The sequence below is a fragment of the Rattus norvegicus genome, chromosome 9 (assembly GCF_036323735.1).
Source record: "Rattus norvegicus strain BN/NHsdMcwi chromosome 9, GRCr8, whole genome shotgun sequence".
NCBI lineage: Eukaryota > Metazoa > Chordata > Mammalia > Rodentia > Muridae > Rattus > Rattus norvegicus.
This window is the reverse complement of record NC_086027.1, coordinates 100,936,857-100,958,209: the sequence shown is the minus strand read 5'-3', so window position 1 is coordinate 100,958,209 and position 21,353 is coordinate 100,936,857. Positions and strand designations below refer to the sequence as shown.

Below are 21,353 nucleotides of genomic sequence, written 5' to 3'. Positions count from 1 at the left end.
CAAGTGGAGGAGGCCTACTCACTGTAGCCACTCCTGACTCCAACCACCTAACTGGGACTGACTTATAGAAACGATTGATACCGTCAGCACATTGCTGGGATTGAATGTCACAGTCCAGGTGGGACTGCAGTTCAGGAAGGCCAAAGTAGGATGCCAAAATGGCCAAAATCTTTTGTTTCCCATCCCTTGCCTCTTCCAGAGCCCTAGCTGCCCTCACCTGTCTTGGCGCACTTCCAGTTGTGTGGCTGGCTACTAGAATGCTAATTGGGCCTTGGGCTTTTTAGAACAAGAGCAATTCATAAATTATTCATGTTTATTTATAAAGTCACATTCCAAAAATATTTCAAGTAATAAATAGTTTTTAGCATTTGTCACAATCTGCCTGCCTGGTGTAATAAGGCTTCCAAAATCAAGAAGGGAATGTGGATTCTGCAAAGCCTTCCACAGCAAACCTGGGCCCCAGGGACCCTCCTGGCCTTCACTGAGGAATGAAGATACCACTTGGGAGTCCTAGCCCCGCCCTGCAGTACCCACTGGACCCCAAGATGTCTTCAATCCAGGACAAAGCACCCTATTTTAGCCCTAAGATCCACACTAGGCCTCAGGGCTGAGGAGAAGCTTGGCTCATGACTGGTTGGAGATGTGCCTGGATGCTGGGTGCAGGAGAAACAGCCACTCTGGCCACAGCCAGCACACAGGTTCTTGTGTCAGGCTTTCATCACTGCCATGAAGGAGACCTGCACGGGGAGAGGGGAAGGTTGGGCCCAGCCCCTGTTCCCCACTGTCCTTCCAAACACCACCTGAGAATGACACTCAGTCCAGCTCCCAGGGTTCTATTCTGTGGCTCTTTATGACGGTGTCACAGCACCGTTTATCTCAGAGGTCACTTGCAGCAAGGCAAGGGAGGAGGGTAAGGGAATTAAGACCCAGACCACCAAGCAGATGTGGGCAGGAGAGTCAAGCAAGGCAAGTGTACTACATACAAACCTCCTGGAGTAGCTGGCCCAGCATCTCCTGGCTGTGAATGGACTGTCTGTGGAAAGAACATCTAGTCATCTTCCAAAACTGCCTTACATTCCTCCCACCAGACCCAGGCCCTACTCCCAGGCTTAGACCAGCAGGCAGGGGGTCTCAGCCTACAGGCCCACCTCTTGGCTCTGCTCGGAAGGCAGGAGCCTGGACATGCAGGCCATGCACAAGGCTCATATGGAAGACCTACCTGTCTATTCTGGTTGCTATGGTCACTGTGAAGGTACCCTCTGTATCTGGCAGGTAGGTGGAGGGCACAATCCTGTAGTTCCCCGCAGAAAGGAGGCAGAGGCGGCTTACTTCCTGGGCATAGCAATGTGGTACACAGCTTAGCAGTGGCTCCTGGAGCAGCAGGGAACACGCATCCTGTTTTTCACCGTCTGCTGGAACCTGGGCAACAGTGGAATCGGCATAGAGCCCTACTCAGGGTGGCATGGTTTGCTCTCACTTTGCACAGCACCAGCTGAGGGAACACTGCCCTGGCTCAGCTGGTGCACCTGAGTGTCTCAATCCTTGACCTATGGAACCACTGTGCTGAGGAGCAGAGCCATGGAGACAGGACACTCTTGTCAGAGGCCCTGCCAAGGGCACCTACCCTGAAGGACACCAGATCTTCAGTAGTCAGTTTCACACGCTAACCAGGCCCTGACACAAAAGCACTCAGGAGTACTGGATGGCCCTGGGCAGGGCACTCTAGTTTGTAATCCAGGTGGTCTGACTCAAGATTCCGGGAGTCCAGCTTTCTGGGATATACGGACACGCCTCAACAGAACTTTCTTAATGAAAAAATCCTGTTCTCTCCCTGCCATGCCACCTGCATTCCAGGTATAGATGCCTCCAGCCAGAAGAGTGAATCCCGTTGTAGGCCAATACACCCTCTGCCAATGCTCACTGTGAAGTGAGAGCCCAAATGGACACAGCCTTATGGGATGGGAAGCCTCGATATTGTCACCATGGAATCTGTAGCCCATGACCCTTGACCTCTAGCACAGCACTTCTCTCCCCTCTCCCATTTCACCAACTAACACTTTGCTCAGTCAGTGTGTTCCCTGCCTGCTAGCAGAGAGGCAGAAATGATAAAGAAGCACCCTGGGGAGATCTGAGACTCACTGACTTCTCCATCCAGAGCAGCCTGGCAGACAACCTGAGGTAAGCAGAGCCCTTGGGCCATCACAGAACCTCCATGCTGAGGCCCTCTGGTGTGGCCTCTCCTCCATTACCTATGGCTGCCCTGGGCTGACAGCCTCAAAGTACAGTTCCCAGAAGAACTTTGCCTCAACCGTGCAAATATCTATCTAGAATCTTCTTGGCTTGTTGACTGTGGCTGTAGCGCCTGACCACCAAGCTGTCCTGCGACTGGCAGTGGCCAAGTACAGGTCTCTCTGCTGTTACTTGTCCTTCTGGAGTCTATGGCCCTTTCCAACAGAAGCCCAGACTTCTGTCCTGCTCTACCTGATTCCATCATAGAAGAGCTCTTGCCAGTCCCACCTGGAACAGAGTGACACAGGAAAGCATGGGCTGTGAGACTGCCCATGGGTGTGTGACTACTGCATGTGGCATAGGTGAGCAAGGCCTCTCTACAGTAACTGCCTGGGGCCACATACACCTCAAGGCTGGGCTTCTGCCTTAGAAGCCCTAGAGAAGTCCAGAGTCCAGGGTCAGAGGTAGGAGGCACACAGTGGATGGAATGACCTCAGACAGGGTATTTGGAGTGAGGTGAACTATCCCAAATGACCCCAGTGAATAGTCTTTCTTTCTGAGTCTTTCATGAGGCCAGCCAGCTGGACCACTAGACCGAAATGACAGAAGCCAGCCTCTGTCACAGTTGTGGGCCTCTCCTCAAACCTAACTCACCTGAAAGACATGGAAACCAATGGGGTGGAGCTGGCTGTCACTGAGCCGGCAGTGTTGCTGCAGGGTGAGACGGATGTAGCGGGGACCAGCACCCTCAGGAACAGAGAAGGGGAGGCAGGGATTGCAGGGGTAAGAGGCAAAGTTTCTACTGCCCCCGGCTGTCTGGCCAGCTCTCCAGCTGCCCTGCAACTGCACAGTCTCCCACTCGCCTGCAGGCAGGGCTGCTCCAGGTGATGCACCCTTGGTGGCCAGCCTGACGGCACTGTCAAGAGGACAAACACAGAAGGCACTGGCAGCCTGGTCCAAAGGACCCTGCCAAGTCCTACCTTCACACTGAGCGCACCCTTGCTCCTCCCCAGACCTCAGCATAGCTGGAGGAGACCCAGCTAGCACTGGCTCCTCACCTGAGGGAGATTTTCCCGGTGGAGAAGACTCGGAGCAGGAACTGCCCTGGCACATCCTTCAAAAAGGTGCTAGGGACAGCCAGGTAGTAGCCTGGTGAGAGCTCACAACGCAAGTGGATCTCACGATCATACGCATGGCATGCAGTGCCAGCCACCGGGGGTGCAGACAGGACTCTGGGCAGGCTGATCTTCCGTTTCTCTACCTGCATGAGTGGAGGCAGGCGGCTAAGGAGAGTTACACCTGTGGTCTGGGCCTCTGCCTCCCTGCTCCTCACTGCTCAGGCAAAGCTCCCTGGAGACTTGAAAAGTCCAAGTCTATAGGCAGCCCACAGCATTCTCTGCTAGAGTCAGGGGAAGATGCCAAAGACCCAGGGCTTCTGTCAAAGGGGCAGACAGGCATATGCAGAGCTATATTCAATGAGGCCCAGTGCAGCCTGGGGAATGCTGCAGAAGGTGCTTTCCAGGAACTTCTTCGCAAGAGGAAAGGCCCATGACACAGGCCACACTCACAGAGGGATAATGAACAGTGGTGTGAGTTGTCACATGGTATCAAGGTGTACAAGATTAAAATACGGCCACTGAGTAATAAGCAAAGAGCCAGTCCTGACCTACCTGTTCTAGGAAATAGATACCAGTTGGTAAAATTGACCAAATGCCTCACACTAAAAGTACCCTAGACACGTTAGGCTGTAACGGAGGAATCAGAGGATGGCAGCTAGGTGGAGTACACAAGGCAAGCAGCAGTCCTAGTGTGATGGGAAACTCTTCCCTTGAGGAAGATGGGGCTGCAGAGAGCGAGCTAGCCTCCACCTCTGGATGGGGTGGGTAGCCTTCAATCAGCTGCTTCTTGCTGTATCAGAGGTGTCTGATGACAGAGAACATGGACAGAGGAATCAAAGGCCAAGGATGGGAGCTCCTGGGTCCCCAGCCTCCAATATGTCTGCATATCTTTCCACCATGGGACCAGCAGATGGACTCACCTTCCAGATGTGCAGGCCCACAGCCTGGTAGTCTTTGCCTGGGAGGTTCACTGGTGCAGGGCTGGCACCCGCCAGTGCCCGGGTCTGGCCCACTAAGCGCCTCCGGGGTCTCTGAAGGACAGCCACACACACCTCACTGGGTTCCAAGAGCCGTAACCAGAACTTGGGGTTGCAGGGAAAGCAACTGTTGTTCCGGCAGCCTCCAGCTGATTGCCCTGTCACCCAGGCACCAGGCAGTGCCCGCGTATGGCACAGCACCTTCTCTAGTGAGTGGGAGAGCATACGTGTCAGCTCTGAGAGGATCTTGCTAGCTCCACAGGCCAAGGTAAACACCCCAGTGGCAGTCAGCTCACCCTCTGAGAATCACACTGGCTCCCTTCTCCAAATCCCCAATCAGACAGAAATGACTGTACTCAGTCCCTGCTGTGCCAGCCTATGCAGGCTCCTTGCTTCACAAAGGAGGGTCCACTCCTGCTGGCGGTCCTACCTGTGTAGAGACTTTGCAGGTGGCCGGCCTCTGTGACTGGGTAGCCGATGGTGACCTCATCAAACTCCCTGAGGAACTCCTCTTCCTCTATCCAGAACTCTCCTTCCTGGAGTTGTGCCAGCAGCTCAGACTCCTTAGCTGGCTCTACCTGGTTCCACCCTTCACCGCTGCAGGAAATCTCATTTCAGTGCAAGCTCAAGGGATTATCAACTGGTAAATAAGGCAATGGAACCCTGGCTGGGCAGAGAGCCCCAAAATTTTGCCATACACTGCAGAGTAAATTCCTTTGCTAAGTGTCCTATAGAAGGTGTCTTCTATGTGCTGGCTGTTCCTCAGAACCTTTCCTTCCCAGAAGGACCACACACTGAAAGAAGCTGCCTTCTTAAGGCCATTCGAGCCGAGGCGGCCTTCAGTGTCTGGGGGAGCAGTCATGTTGAGTAGTGCTGTTCAGTTTAGTGGCTCCAGACCCAGCCTGGGCTCAGAGGGTGGTTGGGGTCCAAGAGCCACAGAGCTCTCAGGCCTCAAGGGGATCCTGGCTTAGTTGGGTCTTAAAAGTGAACTGAGGACTTTAGCTGTAAGTCACCCTCAAACGCCTACTCAACCAAAACCCTGGCGAGGTATTCACTATCCTATAGGTACCCAAGGTAAAACCCCGTAAAATATTACATGATCCTAGTTCTTCCAAGACCTAGAAAAAGCAAGCACTTCAGTACACAAATGGGAGAGAGTGAGCTTTGCTACAGGAAGGCAAGCACCCTCCTGGCAAGTGGACATGACACAAAGGGTGAGCCTAGCAATGGGCACGGATGCCCAAAGGGTACGACCCCTCTTCCCACATGAGCCTGCTCCCAGTACTTACCCTTCTCTCCAGAGGCCCTGCCAACAACGCCGGCCCCAAGGGTTGTGAATCCTCAGCAGGAGGATACCCTGACCAGTCTGACTCCTGAGCTCCTGCAGATCTGAGATGATGAAGGCATGGAACTCCCCGAGCTCCCTAGCACCTGTGAGAACAGCCCAGTCATGTGCAAGACCAGCATCATTATGACCCCAAAATGGACAGGACACACAGATTCCTGCTTTCCTGCCCATGGAAGATGCCCTAGGTCTCCATAGCACTAAGGAGCTCTGTTTTTAAACACAGGCCATGAGGGCTGAAAGCTGGGCCCTGGCTCCCTGCCAGCAGGGACCGATGATGCCCACAGTTATTCCTTCTTCTAGGCCTCAGTTCTCACCATGGGTGTCAGTACAGGGCCAGCTCTCAAACACGAAACCAGTACTGTCATACTGAGGACTTGAGACCAACCTACCTGGCCAACACTTGACTACCTAAATTCTAAGCAAGTCTGAAACTCAACAAAAAAACAAAAAAAAAAAAAAACAACAAAAAAAAAAACCAAAAAAACAAAAAACAAAAAACAAAAAAAAAAAAGAAGAAGAAAAAAGATCTGAACTAAACTATCTAACATTATTGGATGATAAAGAAAAACCACAGCAGGTCCAGCAATGGGGGGAGAGATTCCAATTTATGTAAAAGTGGTATACAACAAAAAGTACACTAAAAAGTTCTAAGTGGTTTACAGTAGTTCTATTTAGGTGAGCTTTTTTTTCTTCTTTATTTTATATACAAACTTTACCTCATGAACCTTAATATGTCAGTAAGATAAAAAATGGCTTTGGCCTTTGCTTGGTGAGCAACTGGGGCAGGGATGATGGTGTGGTCAGCTTAGATGCTGTTCTTGCTACTGCTTCTAAGCTGCCTGTGAGCAGCAGGGAACACAAAGCAGGTCCTGCCTTGCCCTACATGAAAGGACTAGTCCAGGAGAAGGAGGCTAACCTCTCCCTGGAGGAGGGCTAACAGGAGGGCACTATGGCCATGAGCTGCACCTGCTCTCGGGCTCAGCACAGAGCAGCTGAGCAGACACTGGTCCTTGAGACGGAGTAGCTGCTGACAGGCTCTGTGCTCTCCACCACTGGGTCTGTCCTGCTGGCCGCTGGCTTTCCTTATGTCCTTCAGGCTCCACCTCTCTGCCAGGCTGCCAGTGAGATCCACCAGGGCATCTGCCACCTGCCCTGCCCACAGGTGCTCATAGGATCCATGAACCCTGGGAAACCAATAAACACAGGAAGTGTGACCTTGCCACTGGGAGCTTCTTGGCTCTCCTATTCCCACAACTGATCAACCCCGCCGCCCCCCAAAGTATCCACCCCACCCTTTCATGGCACCAGGATTGCCTCTCTGCTTTGCATCACACCCTCATCCACCTATAAACACCAACATCTGCTATATTCCTGTTGCTTTCTGCCCAGGTTCAGACCCAGCCTTCCTCTAGTGTGGGCAGCAAAGGGCAGGACAAAGGGCCAAAGGGGCAGAGGCAGAGAAGCTCCACCCCAAGCTCAAACCCCATGGTCCCAAGTATGACATTCTGCTAGCCTTCTGAGTCCCTCTGCTCAGACACCTGCCCAACAAGCTGCCAGCCTCCTTCAGCAAGATGGATGTAACCCCATGCAGAAGGGAGTGCAGGGCTGTAATAATTAAGTGCTATTCCACACCAAGCTCCTCGCTCCCCTGCAACTGGACAACAAACTACTTGAGCTGAATGTCTGGAAACATACACGGGGGCATCTTTGCACTGGGACTGAGGAATGAGGGGACCTTTCTGTGGAGTGCTGGGAAATATGGAAGGGAAAGAGTGGGCAGGGAGGGCAAATCGTAGTCCTAAACACAGAGCGTCTATGTCAGGACCCACAGGACTGGCTGCCAGACCCTGAGGAATGCATAGGACTCTGTAGCCCAGGGCAGATGAGCTGGGCCTCTGGAGACAACTTGGTGCTGAAGCCTGGCTGACCCCGTCACCTTTGTATCACACATACTTAGCGTAGGCCTTTTCCAGTAAGGGAAGCCAGAACACATCCTCTCTCTGGCATCGAGAAAAGCAGAGTCTCCCGGCAAGACAAGGCAGACGGTCATCTATGGTCACTTCCTCCCAGTGTCCAAACTGCCAAATCCGACAGGTGAAGAAGCCTTGGTATTCCTGGTCAGACCAGCCTGGCTGTCCTGGAGGGAAGACCTAACACAAGGAGAAGACAGACAGACAGCATGGGGTCACCATCAGTGTGCTCCCCAGCATTCCTGCGGTGTAGCCTCCATTGCAGACACTTGAGGGGCCACCCGAGAGCCACCATCACCTGTGCTGCTCAGTGTCCTTGCCATACAGCCTTGACAGAAGCCCTATGAGCACCTGCTGAGAGCAAAGGGTTCGGCTCTGTTGGATGTCATATATATTATGTCCCTATCACACCAAACACAAACTAGACACAAAATCCAGACTTTCATATAAATACCTCATGTCCTAAAGCTTATAGCCAACATTTCACTGCCCCAAATAAGCATTTGACCTGAATCCAAAGCTTTGGCAGACAGGAGTAACCCGATTTTTTGGGGTGGGGTGGGGTGGGGTAGTGGTGGTTTTGTGTTTGAAGACAGGGTTTCTCAGTGTAGCCCTGGCTGCCCTGGAACTCACTCTGTAGACCAGGGTGGCCTTGAATTCAGAGATCCACCAAAGGCATGAACCACGGCTACACTCAGCTTCCATAACCTACAGGCCTAACATCTCTTCCTGCTTCTATAGCCAAGTGCCCCAAACTGGCTGGCTACACTCATGAGGGAGACTCGGTGGGGGCTAGCTCTACCACCCAGACACACAGGAAACATGATGACGATGGTGTCAGTGCCTTCCTTTACAGAAAAGTCAGATGCCAACAAGGCTGTATGTACAGGGAGGTAACAACAGTGACAAGCTCAGCCCAGGGCTCAGGACACAAGAGTCACGACTGGGTTACCCCTCAGCACTGTCGCCTTAACTGAGCAATGAGACAACCTAAAACATGTAGCACTGCATCTCAGAAGACAGTTGCAATGACCTTTTTCTGTGGGTATTTAAAACCTATGTTTGAAAAAAATAAAAATAGAAAGAAAAAAAAAAAAGAAAAAAAGAAACCAAATTCCAAACCAGAGACACCAGCTGCCTCTGCTGACCCTGTTCTACCTGCTAGCTTGGCCTGATTTTGTGTCCCAAATGTGTGGGTGGCTCTGGTCTGGTGGACAGGACACACTTGGGTCACTGTCTTTTCCACCCATGCTGCACAGAATCAGATGTGCTGCGGCAGGCCCTGTGTTTGGAAGAACTTCCTGTGCTGTACACATAGAAGGAACTGAGTGGGAAGAAGCCTGAGGTGGCCTGTACCTGGTCCAGGAGGTGTCGACTCTTCTGAAGGGCGGCACAGGCACACAGGAACCAGCAATCCCCCAGCAGCCCTTGCTTCACCTGTCCTTCCCATGGGTTATCTGGAAACAGTTGAGGTGTGGCACAAATGTCCTGAAATCAAAGCCACCTAGAGTTAGCTCACGCCTACAGCTACTCTTCACGTAGCACACAGGAACCCAGGACAGGCTCTGCGAGTGTTTTCTCATCATCTGAGCTTCCAGCCCCAGATGGAAGGAGAAGTTACTTCTCTGTCACCCTATCCTTCAGCTTTTCCTTTGCTACACTTCTCCCACACCAAGATCTCAATTATGGATGGCCCTTTTAAATACGTTTAGATATCAGCTCTACTCTATAAATGTGTGGTGACAAATATCAGGCGGGTCCTTTGTATTGCAGAAAGTCTACTGTGTGTCTACTAGGTTCAGTGTCCCACATACCTCCTGCCTTGTCTCTCTTCTCATTCCCCCTGCCTGCACACCTCAGCTACCAAACCTGTCCTTTGCTTCATAAAAGCCATTGGCCGCCTACCCACCTTCTGCTACCTCTCCTTTCTACCTGTTTAGGCATCCCATTCCAGAGGCGGACCATGGGGGAAGGAGTTCTCCTATCTTTAACATCTAACAGGACAGTATTCCCTTCCTAGGCTCCCTTCAGTGACAGCTTCTCAGAGAAATTACCAATCTTGCTGCCCCTCCCTTCACTCTCGGCAAGTCAATCATCTCCCACACTGCCTCAGTTTCACCTGCGTGATGTCAGATACAACAGGCATGTCTTGTCTGTCCTTCAGTAACTTCCCTCAAGGGCATGGGGACCCCCTCCAGCTCCATTATGCCACATGCGCCTTTGGTACGTGACGTCACAGCCTGCTGCATCTCGCCTGCTGCTGACTGCCCATTAGGGTGCTCTTTCTACAGTAGGTTTTAAGGCTAAGTCTTGAGACCCTCCTCTGCCCCTTCCACTCAGGTCCTGGGTGGCTCTACCAAGCTGGACTGTTACGGCCTCTCCCAGCTGTCATACTCTTCCTGAGCTTCTGACCCATTTACCCAACAACTCCACTCGGACAAGGGAGGAAAACCACCACCCATCTATCACTCTGGCCAGGGAGCAAGAGTCTTTCTTTCTTTCTCTTTTCATCTATACGTAAATCATGTGTGCTTGTCTGTGACACAGTGTGAACATGGAGGCCAGTGGCCAACTTACTGGAATGGGTTTTCTCTTCCCATCATGTGGGTCCCAGAGACCACACTTTGGTCATTAAGCTTGTTAGTAAATAACTTACCTGCTGCTCAGGGCCATTTCAATAACTCAAGAAATCACTCCCAAAGCTGTCTACCGCAAAGCCCATCTGCATGTCAATCCTGACTTCAAGGACTACTGAAAGTGCAGCCCCTACTCTTGCCCTGTCCATCATTTCCCTCCCACTGCTCTTCTGTCTTGTTTACAACTGTTGCTACAATTACATATAGATACACTCACATGGCTACAATATAAAAGTGTTGAAAAGAACAAGATGATAATAACTATTCTGTGTCCTAGTCACCAAAGAACAGTTCCAACAAACTCACTCCTTAATTGAAAACCCTCCACAGGTCTCTCTTGATGCCTATAACATATTTACCCATTTGTATGTTATGTGTGAGGGTTTTGCTTGAATCTGTCCGTGTGTCCATGTGCATGTAGTGCCTTCAGAGCCCAGAAGATTGCACTGGATTCCCTCAGACTGGACATACAAATGGCTGTAAGCCACCACATGAAATTCATTTATTAAATTTTATTTATTCACTTTATAACCTATTATCAATCCTTCCTCTCCTCCCAGTACCTGCTCACAAAAGTCCTCCCCCTATTCAACATTTCTCTTCAGAGAAGCCTCCCTCTGGGTGCTATGCCCTCCTATCCCCTCCACTCCCCCCACCCTGACCCTGTACATCAAGTCACTGTGGGGCTAGGTACATCCTTTGACACACACACCCCCTTTTAAAGTAAAATCAAAACCTAAACCCCAAGGGCATAGCCCACAGGGTTCTTTCTCTCCCTTGCCTCTCAGTGTTGCTCAAGAAAGCCAGGATGCCTATCAAGGCCGTTGTGCCAAGCTGCTGCACAAGGGCTGGAATCCGGCCAGTTGTCACTGTTAGCGCTATATGCAAGTGGGACAGGCTGTTCCCTGGGTAGTCTTTCAGCTGATAAGCTACTTCTAAAACACTAGCAAAAGCACTAGGCCTGAACATCCATCCATTTGAGCTGCACCAAGTCCAAAACTTGCTGAGAGGCGAATATCCACATGTATGCTGCAAATGACCAAGGCTGATGGCTGGATAGAAGCAAGAACGTGGGAGCTGTGCTTGTTATAATGGTCAGGGGTTGTGCCAGCTTATTCAGCTCCCACCCTGAGCTTCTCTGGGTCAATAGATTTGTACCTGAAACTACAATTGTGCAACTGAATACATCTGCAATAAATGGACCAGTCGACCCCAAAACTACTGGTTGGTGACTAGAAACTTTCCTATCTATTTAACAATACATAGTTCCAACTGCCTGTGCCATCTAAGGGAAACCCGAAAAGCAGCCGCTTAGATTTTTCCCAATCGTTAAGCACAATGTTCCTGTGTTCTGTGCTACCTTTTGGTGTTCATACCCCAAAGGATACTAGAAAGAATGTAAGCAAAGTGCATAGCTAAGAAAGATTTGTCGTAGTACATTGAATTACACCCGACTAAACTTAGGTGGTGGGATAGAGGCTGGAAATACTGCCTCTAACCCCTTCTTCATATCAAAACAACTCCCTACTACCTGACTTTGGTTAGTAGTATAATTTAGTAGAAACCCCAAGGCAACATCTAAAAGACAGATTGCTTCTGTCCTCCTGAATCAGGGATAACGACCTCATTTGAATTCTCAGGGTTGGCTATCACCATTTCTGAATGGGCTTGAAGAAGAGGTCCTGCTAACCACGGAGTCCACCTCCGTGAGAAATGCATCCACGATACCCGCCCAGGCTAGGGACCCCGCTGCACCTGGGGCCGTCTCCAAGTGATGTCCTCCCGAAACTGGGCCAGAGGCGTGGACAAGTTGTAAAAGAGCGAGGAGTCCGAGGCGGGGAATGCGGCGTCCCGGAAGAGCTCCCGCGCCCGCGTCTCGGCCCGGACCGCCCGCATCTTCGGCGCCCTGGGCTCCCATCTGCGGCCCCTGGACTCGGTCGCCGCCCGGAAGCGAGTGCGCTGCCTTCGCTGCAAACCTGGGCTGCTTAGCTAACCGCGAGACCTACTGGTGCAGAGCTGTCTAGCGCCTCGAGCTCCGTTGTCTAGGTAACCGGGCTGGAGCCAATCAGGAACCGCGCTTGCGTCATGTGACAGAGCCTAACCACGCACGCGCTCCAGCTTCGGGTCGTGCAGGACTCGGGTCCGCTCTCGCGAGAGGGCGTGGTCTCCTTGTTTCTAACCAGGCGGCGCTAGTCTGATATCAGTTTGCTTCAATTCCCGGACAACGAGGCTGTAGCCACTTGAACTCGGAGTCTAAGGGACCACAGGAAACTGAAAAGTCACTTTGGTTTAGGTCGCTTTGCCAGTGCTATCCCAGCGTGCAGCACCATTTCCAGCACATATCGCTGATCACAGGCGTTGTCTACTTCCCAGCATGCTTCGCTCCTTCCGGTGTGAGGCAGGAACTTGGCACACCGGTGGTTCCTCCCTGTCTTCTGAAAGAACCAGTGAGGAAGTGGCTCAGCAAATCCTGTTGTTACCCCTCCGTCGTGGTGGCGGGTGTATTGTCCTGGGGAGGCAGAGGTGTCATTGGGGTTGTAACTTGCCGGGTTCGGGCACTCGTCTCAAAACAATTAGACGCTGTGAATTCTTACATGGCCACGGAATGCGGCTGTAGCATTCTTTGAACCCCTAAATGGCCAGGCTATGGTTCTGTTAACTGAATGGTGACCACCTGGACTTGTGGCTCCACGATTATTCACTGCCAGGAGGACAGTGATAGCACTCTCCTTCTGGAACCTGCTCTTCCAGTTCCCAGGAAGGATGCAAACCAGCCAGGGGCTGTTCTCTGTTCCTGTTCCAACCTAGAGGTTTCATACAGGGACAAGAAGGGAGATGAAGAGGCTTCAGACCTTGTATAGACTGCTGTTTGCCGCCTGTTAGGGCTGCTCTGATTTTTGCCGCCTCTGGCCCACTTTTTCTCAGTCTTGGATAAAAGGTAGTCAAAGGAAATTCGGTTTGTGCAGTTAAGTAGGTCAAGTACCCATTGCGGAAAGAGGAACAATCAGGTCAAGCTTTTACCCATAACCTGCTGCTTCAGAACTTAGACAGTTGCTCCTGCACTAGCAACAATTACCGCTGTGGCAGTACTTAGGGGCAGCTACTTGGCTCCACCAAGTCTCAGCGCCATGATTTGAGGTGCAAGGCATCCCCTTACTGAGGTTATAAAAGAAGAGTAGCCACAGAACCCAACATTTCTTTGGAATGCTTTTTCATTTTGTACTTAATATTGACTCAGGTCAATATTAAGCTGCCCTAGAGTTGAACCTAATCATTAGGGGACTGGGCTCGGTTTTCCAGGAAGTCTTGAATAATTGTGACAAATCATCCTTCAAGAGTTACGCACCACTGGTTCACCCCCAGAAGTCTCATAGGAGTGGTTAGCTCAGGAGAACAGCTCCCTAAGGCCACATTCAGGGCTGGGCCACAGGCAGAGCCTTACCTCCAGAATCTGGGAGGAAAAGTGTCTCAGTGTTACTGTTGTTGTGATGAAACAAGACCGAAGCAACTTGGGGGAAAAAATGGCTTGTTTTGCTCACATTCCATATGGAGGGGTGCTGTTTCCTGACTTCCCTTCCATGGCTTGCTCAGCCTGCTTTCTTAGAACTGCCAGAGCAGAGATGGCACCACTTACGATGGGCTGGCCCTCCGGCTTAAGAAAATGCCCTGCAGCTGGATCTTATGGAGGCATTTTCTCTTCTGAGGCCCCGTCCTCTCTGATAACTCGCTACCTGTGTCAAGTTGACATAAAACTAGCCAGTATAGACAGGAAGGCAGCTGATGCTGATAAGACAGTAGCCTAGACCCGCAGGATGGTTGTACTTTAGTCAGAGATGGTGTCAGGGCAACTTATCAATTGACCTGTTTTAACCCTCATTCTAGAGCCCTATGACCTGTTTTCTTCCCCGTATGTGCCTGTGCTGGCTAGTTGTGTGTGTCAACTTGACACAAGCTGGAATCAACCACAGAAAAAGGAGCCTCCCTTGAGGAAATGCTTCCACGAGACCCAGCTGTAAGGCATTTTCTCAATTAGTGATCAAGGGAGGAGAGCCCAGCCCATTGTGGATGGTGCCATCCCTGGGCTGGTGGTCCTGGGTTCTATAAGAAAGCAAACCAAGGAAGCCAGGAGAAGCAATTTAGTGAGCAACACCCTTCCATGGATTCTGCATCAGCTCCTGCCTCCAGGTTCCTACCCTGTGTGAGTTCCAGTCCTGACTTCCTTTGGTGTTGAACAGCAATGTGGAAGTGTAAGCTGAATAAATCCATTCCTCCCTAACTTGTTTCTTGGTCATGATGTTTTGAGAAATAAAAACCTTGACTAAGACCGTAGGCTTGTTCCTGAAGCTGATTTGGAAAGGGCTTTCTTTTCCCTCCCGGCCCATCTCCACCCCTGGGCTTAGATCCTAAGGTAGAAGAACTAGTAGTAGTCTAGGTGGACAGATGAAAAGAAGTGTGAAGCTGGCTGGGCACTTTAAAGTCTGAGCCCAAACTGGCTGTGGGGGAACACCTCTAATCCCAACACTCAGACAAGAGTCCAGAGGATTATGAGGCCAGCCTGGGATACAAAGCAAGAACCTGTCTCAAAATAACAACGAAAACTTAACAGTCAGAGGTTCTTCATGCAAGGAACCCATGCTCCAGCTCACATCACAGCATCATGTGAGAATCCTTTACCACACTGATGTCCACCATCACTCCAACCTCCAGTGGGAAGACAGAATCAAAGCCTTTTGCACACCTATGGATGTCTTGGAGCCCTTTGAAACATGAGCCCTCCTTGCTGCTTTCTAAACCATTCTTTCTGCCTGCTCTAGTTTTTTCAAGGGAATGTCCCCTGACTACCTCCGGCGATCCTGTTCTGAAGCCCTATATGTCCACTGTTGAGTGGTCACAGCTAAGCATTTCTCTGACGGTTACACATTCTCATGGAGATGCAGAGATGAAAGTAGGGTCAGCCTTCAGGTTACCAGGTTAGGTCGAAGGTAGTGGTAGAGAGTAAGAGGCAAGCTCAGCCTTGGAGAGGAGAGACCTGACGTGCCCTCAGTGACCGGCAACAGCAGCCAGAGAAGACGATGAGTACTGTAGTCTTCGGTAGACTAACATGTTTGCTGGGGACACACTTTCCAGCTTCTATACTCTCATAATAACACTGGTTTCAGTTCTTTGTTTTTTGCTAAAGTCATCTAGGAATTCTGACCCCTCTTCCTAGCTCTGAGGTCATAAGTTCTGAAAGCAGGGTGTGCTCCAGATCTAGATAGTGGGACAATAGCTGGGCCAGTGGTTAAAGTGCCTAGCGCGCACACAACCCCGAACATGATAACACGCTTGCCTTAGTTAGGGTTTCCACTGCTGGGAAGAGACACTATGACCACAGCTCTTAGAAAGGAAAAACATTCATTTGGGGCTGGCTGACAGTTCAGAGGTTTAATCCATTATCATCATGGCGGGAAGCACAGTGGCATGTAGACAGACAAGCTACTGGAGAGGTACCTGGGGATTCTACATCTGGATCCACAGGCAGCATGAAGAGAATGAGGCACTGGGCCTAGTTCGAGCATCTGAAATCTCAAAGCTCACCCCTAGTTACATACTTCCTCTAATAAGGCCACACTTACTCCAACAAGGCCTAATAGTGCCACTCCCTGTGGGCCTATGGGGGCCATCTTTATTCAAACTACCACAATGCTCTTACAATCTCTGTGCTGGAGGGCCATGGTTGGGACCTCTATGCTTGATGTTAATTCAGCCTAATCTAATTCAACAAGCCTCAGATCCCAGTGAGAGACTAGGTCTCCAACAAGGGTCAATGCTCCTCAACCTATTTCCTAACAACTTCACCTCACTGCCCACCCACAGAGCCCAGGGCCAGTCATCTGCTTTGTATCACATCTCTCAATCCTCAAACGTGACTAAAATGAAGTCATAGATGAAAAAGCACCAGGGCATACACACACGGGGCAGCCTGGAGTTGGCCAAGATCTTCCTGGTGTGATGTGCAGAAAATACAAAGGCGGGTACCCCTATCCAAGCCTCCAAGTGCCAACATGTGCAGCTGGAGTGCTTCCAACTGCTGAAGTTCGCTTGTAATCACATGGTGCCATGCCAGCAGACAAAGACCAAGGTACTGAGAACTTGGTGCAGACATAATACTGCTAAGTGATCTAGCTGGTCGGGCAAAATCACCATCTGTTATCCATTGGGGATGTGTTCACTCTAAATGGAGTTGTTCTGTTGAAAACTGTGGGATCTTTGTGGGAAGATGAGCAGGGACTCTGCTTTTACCGCCTACAACGCAACAGCCAACACCGTCCCAGAGTTTCCTCTAGTTGGGGACAGGGAGCAAGCCATTCACGGTTCTGATTTCAGGTCTCTCAACATAAGGTCAAAATGTGAGACTAGGGCTGAACACATCTGCAGGCTTGCCTGGGGCTAGGGCATGCACTCCAAATTCAAGTGACGCCCGACTTCCTCACTGTGTGGCCACCATAATTCATCTTTGCACAAGCTGATTATGAGGGCAGGTTTTTGCCAGAGGAAACTTCAAGAGAAGGCAGATGTGAATGCCACCATGTTTTGTGACCCACCTCGGATGTCACCGTCTGTTGTCACAATGTCGTTTCATTTAGGGGGTAGTAAGAATCACGACTCTAGGAGTGAGTGAACGGAGGCAGCACTCTTGTCAGCTAAAAACATATATCACACTTGGCATTGGGGGTCAGAGACAAGTCCTTCTCAGTGTCTGAGACTTCAGTGGAGAAGAGGCTTGGGTTCCTACAAAGAGCACGCTGAAGGGCAAAGTTGTAGCTGGGTGCAGTGCAGCATGCCTGTAACTCCAGCACTGGGGAGGAAGAAAGAGGACCACACATTCCAGAATGGCCCACACATAGCACGTTTAGGCCAGCAAGTGCTAGTGGTTGGGTGTCAAGAGAGACAGAATCTTGCAGGTCCTGCAGGATTGGGAGACAAACACACCAAAACGTGAGTGTAGGAAGCTCGTGAGACAGAACAGGGTACAAGCATCCTGATGTGAACCTGGGCTAGGCACATACAGAGTTCCGTGTGCAGATCTGAAATGCAAGGCACTTTAGGTATGTGAACAGGAACCACCCCAGAAACCCACATGGGCCATCTGCTGAGGCCTGGTGTCTTTCCATCACTTAAAAGTCCAATGTCTCCTTAAAAGAGTCAAAAGTCTTTCTAAAATTTCAAAATTTCTCTAAAATACCCAAGGTCTCACAACTGTGGGCTACCATAAAACAACAAAAATAAGAACTTTTTTTTTTTTTTGCTCCCAGAGGGAAGAACCAGGGCACAGTACCAAGTCATAGCAAAACCAATGTCCAACAGTGCAAAGCTAAGTGTCAGATTCTGAGACAATCTTCTGGGCTAAGGAACTTGAGGATCTAAAGAGCCATCTCACTAGCTCTGCTGTCCATAACACACGAAACATGTCTCATAGACTCAAGTCAGCTCCACTCTGAGTTGCTGCTGTCCCTCGCGATCATCCCATGGTTCTGGTACCTTCCATATGCTAGGGTCTCCCCTGTAATTGGGCTGCACCCTCAACAATAGCCTCTCCTGAGCTCTCTTCTGTGATTCTTACCCTGCCACACAATGCCAAGCCTCAACTGCTCTCCATGACTCCTTCATGCCTTCAAAACCGACTACCTGGGTGACTCTCACACACTACCAAGTTCGGCTACCATCAGGAGATGCAGCCTTGGCCTCCTCTTGGGGCGTGGCTTCTGTGCAATAACTCTGAGGAAATACTCCCACACAATTTCACCTTAATGACCCTGGTCTCTTCTCAATCACCACTAATTTCCAAGCTCTGTCCCAGAAAGGGAAAGGTTTCATTTTAGTCATCCTGTGCTTTTTATTAACCGCAGCCAATTCTTTAGCACAAGCTGACCAGAAGCACACACTTTCAATTCAAAATATCACTTAGACTTCCCTGGTAGAGCTTTTACTTCCCTCTGAAATGTCATAAGCCAGGCCCTGTCACCTGCACCGCTGTTAGCATCATCTTCCAGCCTATTCCAAAAACACAAAGACCTGTCATAACGGCACCCCATTTCTGGTACCAATTTCTGTCTTAGGGTTTCTATTGCTGTCATAAAACAAAAGCAACTTGAGGAAGAAAGGTTTTATTTAATCTTATAATTCCAGGTAACTGCCTTTATGGCTTCTATTGCTGTGACAAAACACCAGGACCATAAGGAAATTGGCGAGGAGAGGATTTGTTTTGCTTACACCTGCACTCATAGTCTATCACTGAAGGAAGTCAGGGCAGGAACTCAAGACAGGAACCTAGAGACAGGAACTAAAGCAGAATCCGTGGAGGAGTACTGCTTATGGTTTTACTCAGCCTGTCTTCTTCTACTGCCTAGGACCACCTAGCCAGGGGTGGCACTGGACCCTCCCACACCAATCTTTAATCCAGACAATACCCCACATACTTGCCTTCAGGCCTGTCCTGTGGAGGGATCTTTCTTAATTAACATTCCTTTCTCCCAGATATGTCTAAGTCTGTATCAAATTTGACCAAAACCAACCAGTACACTGTGTATTACTGAGGGAATACAGGGCAGGAACTCAAGGACAGGGCAGAAACCTGGAAATAGGAACTGAAGCAAAAGCCAACAAGGAATGCATGATTCTCTTCACTGTGAGCATTCTGACAACATTTCAGCTTAAAAATTTTAATATGGCCCTATTACCAAAATGGATGACAGATTTAATGGGATTCCTATCAAATCCAAGGGCATTCTTCACAAAATAGAAAATATATCCCAAAATTCATATGATATAAAACTTCCTGAGAAGAAACAGCAAAACGATTGGCTTCGCTGATTTTAAATTTACATACTACACAGCCATAGTAGAGAAGCCAGCATGGTAGTGGCACAAGCAGACTCAGAGACCAGTAGAATAGAACAGAGGACCTAGAAATAAACCTGTTCAGCCATCTGATTAAAAACACAACAGTCCCCCACCTGCTGAGTGTGCGCACACATGCTTGCCATGATCTACATGTATGAAGATCAGAAGATAATGTGATGGTTTGTATATACGTGGCCCAGGGAGTGTTACTATTAGAAGGTGTGGCCCTTTTGGAGTAGGTGTGGCCTTGTTGGAGTAGGTATGACATTGTGGGCGTGAGCTTTAAGACCCTTATCATAGCTGCCTGAAAGCCAGTATTCTGCTAGCAGCCTTCAGATAAAGATGTAGAACCCTCAGCTCCTCCTGTACCATGCCTGCCTGGATGCTGCCATGCTCCTATTTTGATGATAATGGACTGAACCTGTAGGCCCACTCCAATTAAATGTTGTCCTTATAAGAGTTGCTTTGGTCATGGTGTCTGTTCACAGCAGTAAAACCCTAACTAAGACAGATAACTTTGTGAAGTTTGTCCTTTCCCTTTACCTGTAGAGGACTTTTGAGAATTGATCGAACCTAGGACTCCTGGTTTGCATAGCAAGCACTTTTTAATGCTGAGTCATCTGGCCTGCCAAGACACCAGCTTTTGACAAAGGTGCTCAAAAACGTGCTGGAAAAGACAGCCTTTCATCAAATGGTGCTAGGAAGAGGACATCCACGTCTAAGAGAATAAAATTAGATGGCTCTCTTACCTTCTATGAAAACCAAAATGGATCGAAGACTTTGCTATAAGACTTGGGACTTTTATACTGCTAGAGAAAAATGCTTCAAGATATACGCACAGACAAAAATTTTCTGAAAAATACACCAATGACCTATAAAGCAACAACAGGAATGAGAGATTGACTTGAACAAAATTAAAAAGCTTCTGTATATCAAAGAAAACAACGCGAAGAGATAGCCTAGAATGGAAAAAGGTCTTTGCCAACTGTACATCGACAGGATATTATCTGTAGCATCTATAAAGAAGCCTCTGGTGATTTGAATATGCTTGGCCCAGGGAGTGGCACTATTAGGAGGTGTGGCCTTGTTGAGGTGGGTGTGGCCTTGTTGGAGGACGTGTGTCACTGTGGGGGTGGGGCTTTGAGGCTCCTATGCTCAAGCTCTGCCCAGTGTAGAAGAGAGCCTCCTCCTGGCTTCCTGCAGAAGATAGTCTCATCCTAGCTGCCTTCAGATCAAGGTGTAGAACTCTCTGTTTCTTCTCCAGCACTAAGTCTGCCTAGAGGCTGCCATGATAATAATGGATTGAACCTCTAAAACTGTGAACCAGACCCAGTTAAATGTTGTCCTTTATAAGAGTTGCCTCGGTCATGATGTCTCTTCACAGCAATGGAATCTTAAGACAAAGCTCAAAAAATAGATACACTGAACCTCACCCAAATCACCTAAATTACTAAATAAGCAAGTGAACTCAATAGAAAGTTCTCAACAGAATAGATACAGGGGCAGATGAGGTAGCTTGGCAGGTAAAGATGGTCCCCATCAAGTCTGAAGGCCTGAGTTTGATCCATGGAACCCATATAGTAGGAGAGAACCTACTCCCACAAATTATTCTCTGACATGCGCACACCAATGACACACATTCATACACACACACAACAAATACATACATGTAATAAAACTCACAAATGACCAATAAATACACAAAGAAACCCTGAACATCCCTAGTCATCAGGGGCATTCAGATAAAAAAAAAAAAACTACATTGACACATGTAGCCGTTTAAATCAATCCAAGAAACAACATTCTACATTGAGCTTCTGTCATGGGGAATAGCTAATATAATCAACAAAACAAAAAAATTGCTAGCATGATATGGACTAGTGCAGCTGCCATGGAAAGCAATGTGGAAGTTATTTTTAAAAAAAATTAAAAATACAGCTACCAGATGATCGAGCTAAACCACTCCTGGGTTTGTACTGGAATGACTCTAAGTCAGTCTACAACAGAGATACCTGCGTATCTTTATTATCATACTGTTCACTACAACCAGGATATGGTATTAGCTTAGATACCCATCAATAGATAAACTGGATAAAGGAAACATGGTAAATAATTATAATGGAGTATTAGTCACAGAGAGCTATGAAACCATGTCGTTGGCAGGGAATTTGATAGAATTAGGGATTATCATG

General features: G+C 49.2%; 1 protein-coding gene across 2 annotated transcripts; it reads right to left on the bottom strand.

Annotated features, from left to right (window-relative positions):
• Positions 1-299: 299 nt before the first annotated feature.
• Capn10 (calpain 10) lies at positions 300-14,545 on the bottom strand. Of its 2 annotated transcripts, NM_031673.2 has the most exon segments (12): positions 300-737; positions 988-1,033; positions 1,220-1,419; positions 2,884-3,145; positions 3,288-3,490; positions 4,268-4,530; positions 4,755-4,921; positions 5,614-5,755; positions 6,639-6,856; positions 7,626-7,822; positions 8,999-9,130; positions 12,034-12,297. In NM_031673.2, coding segments are annotated over 12 exon segments (2,001 nt in total). In that variant the 5' UTR covers positions 12,175-12,297; the 3' UTR covers positions 300-707.
• Positions 14,546-21,353: the final 6,808 nt, after the last annotated feature.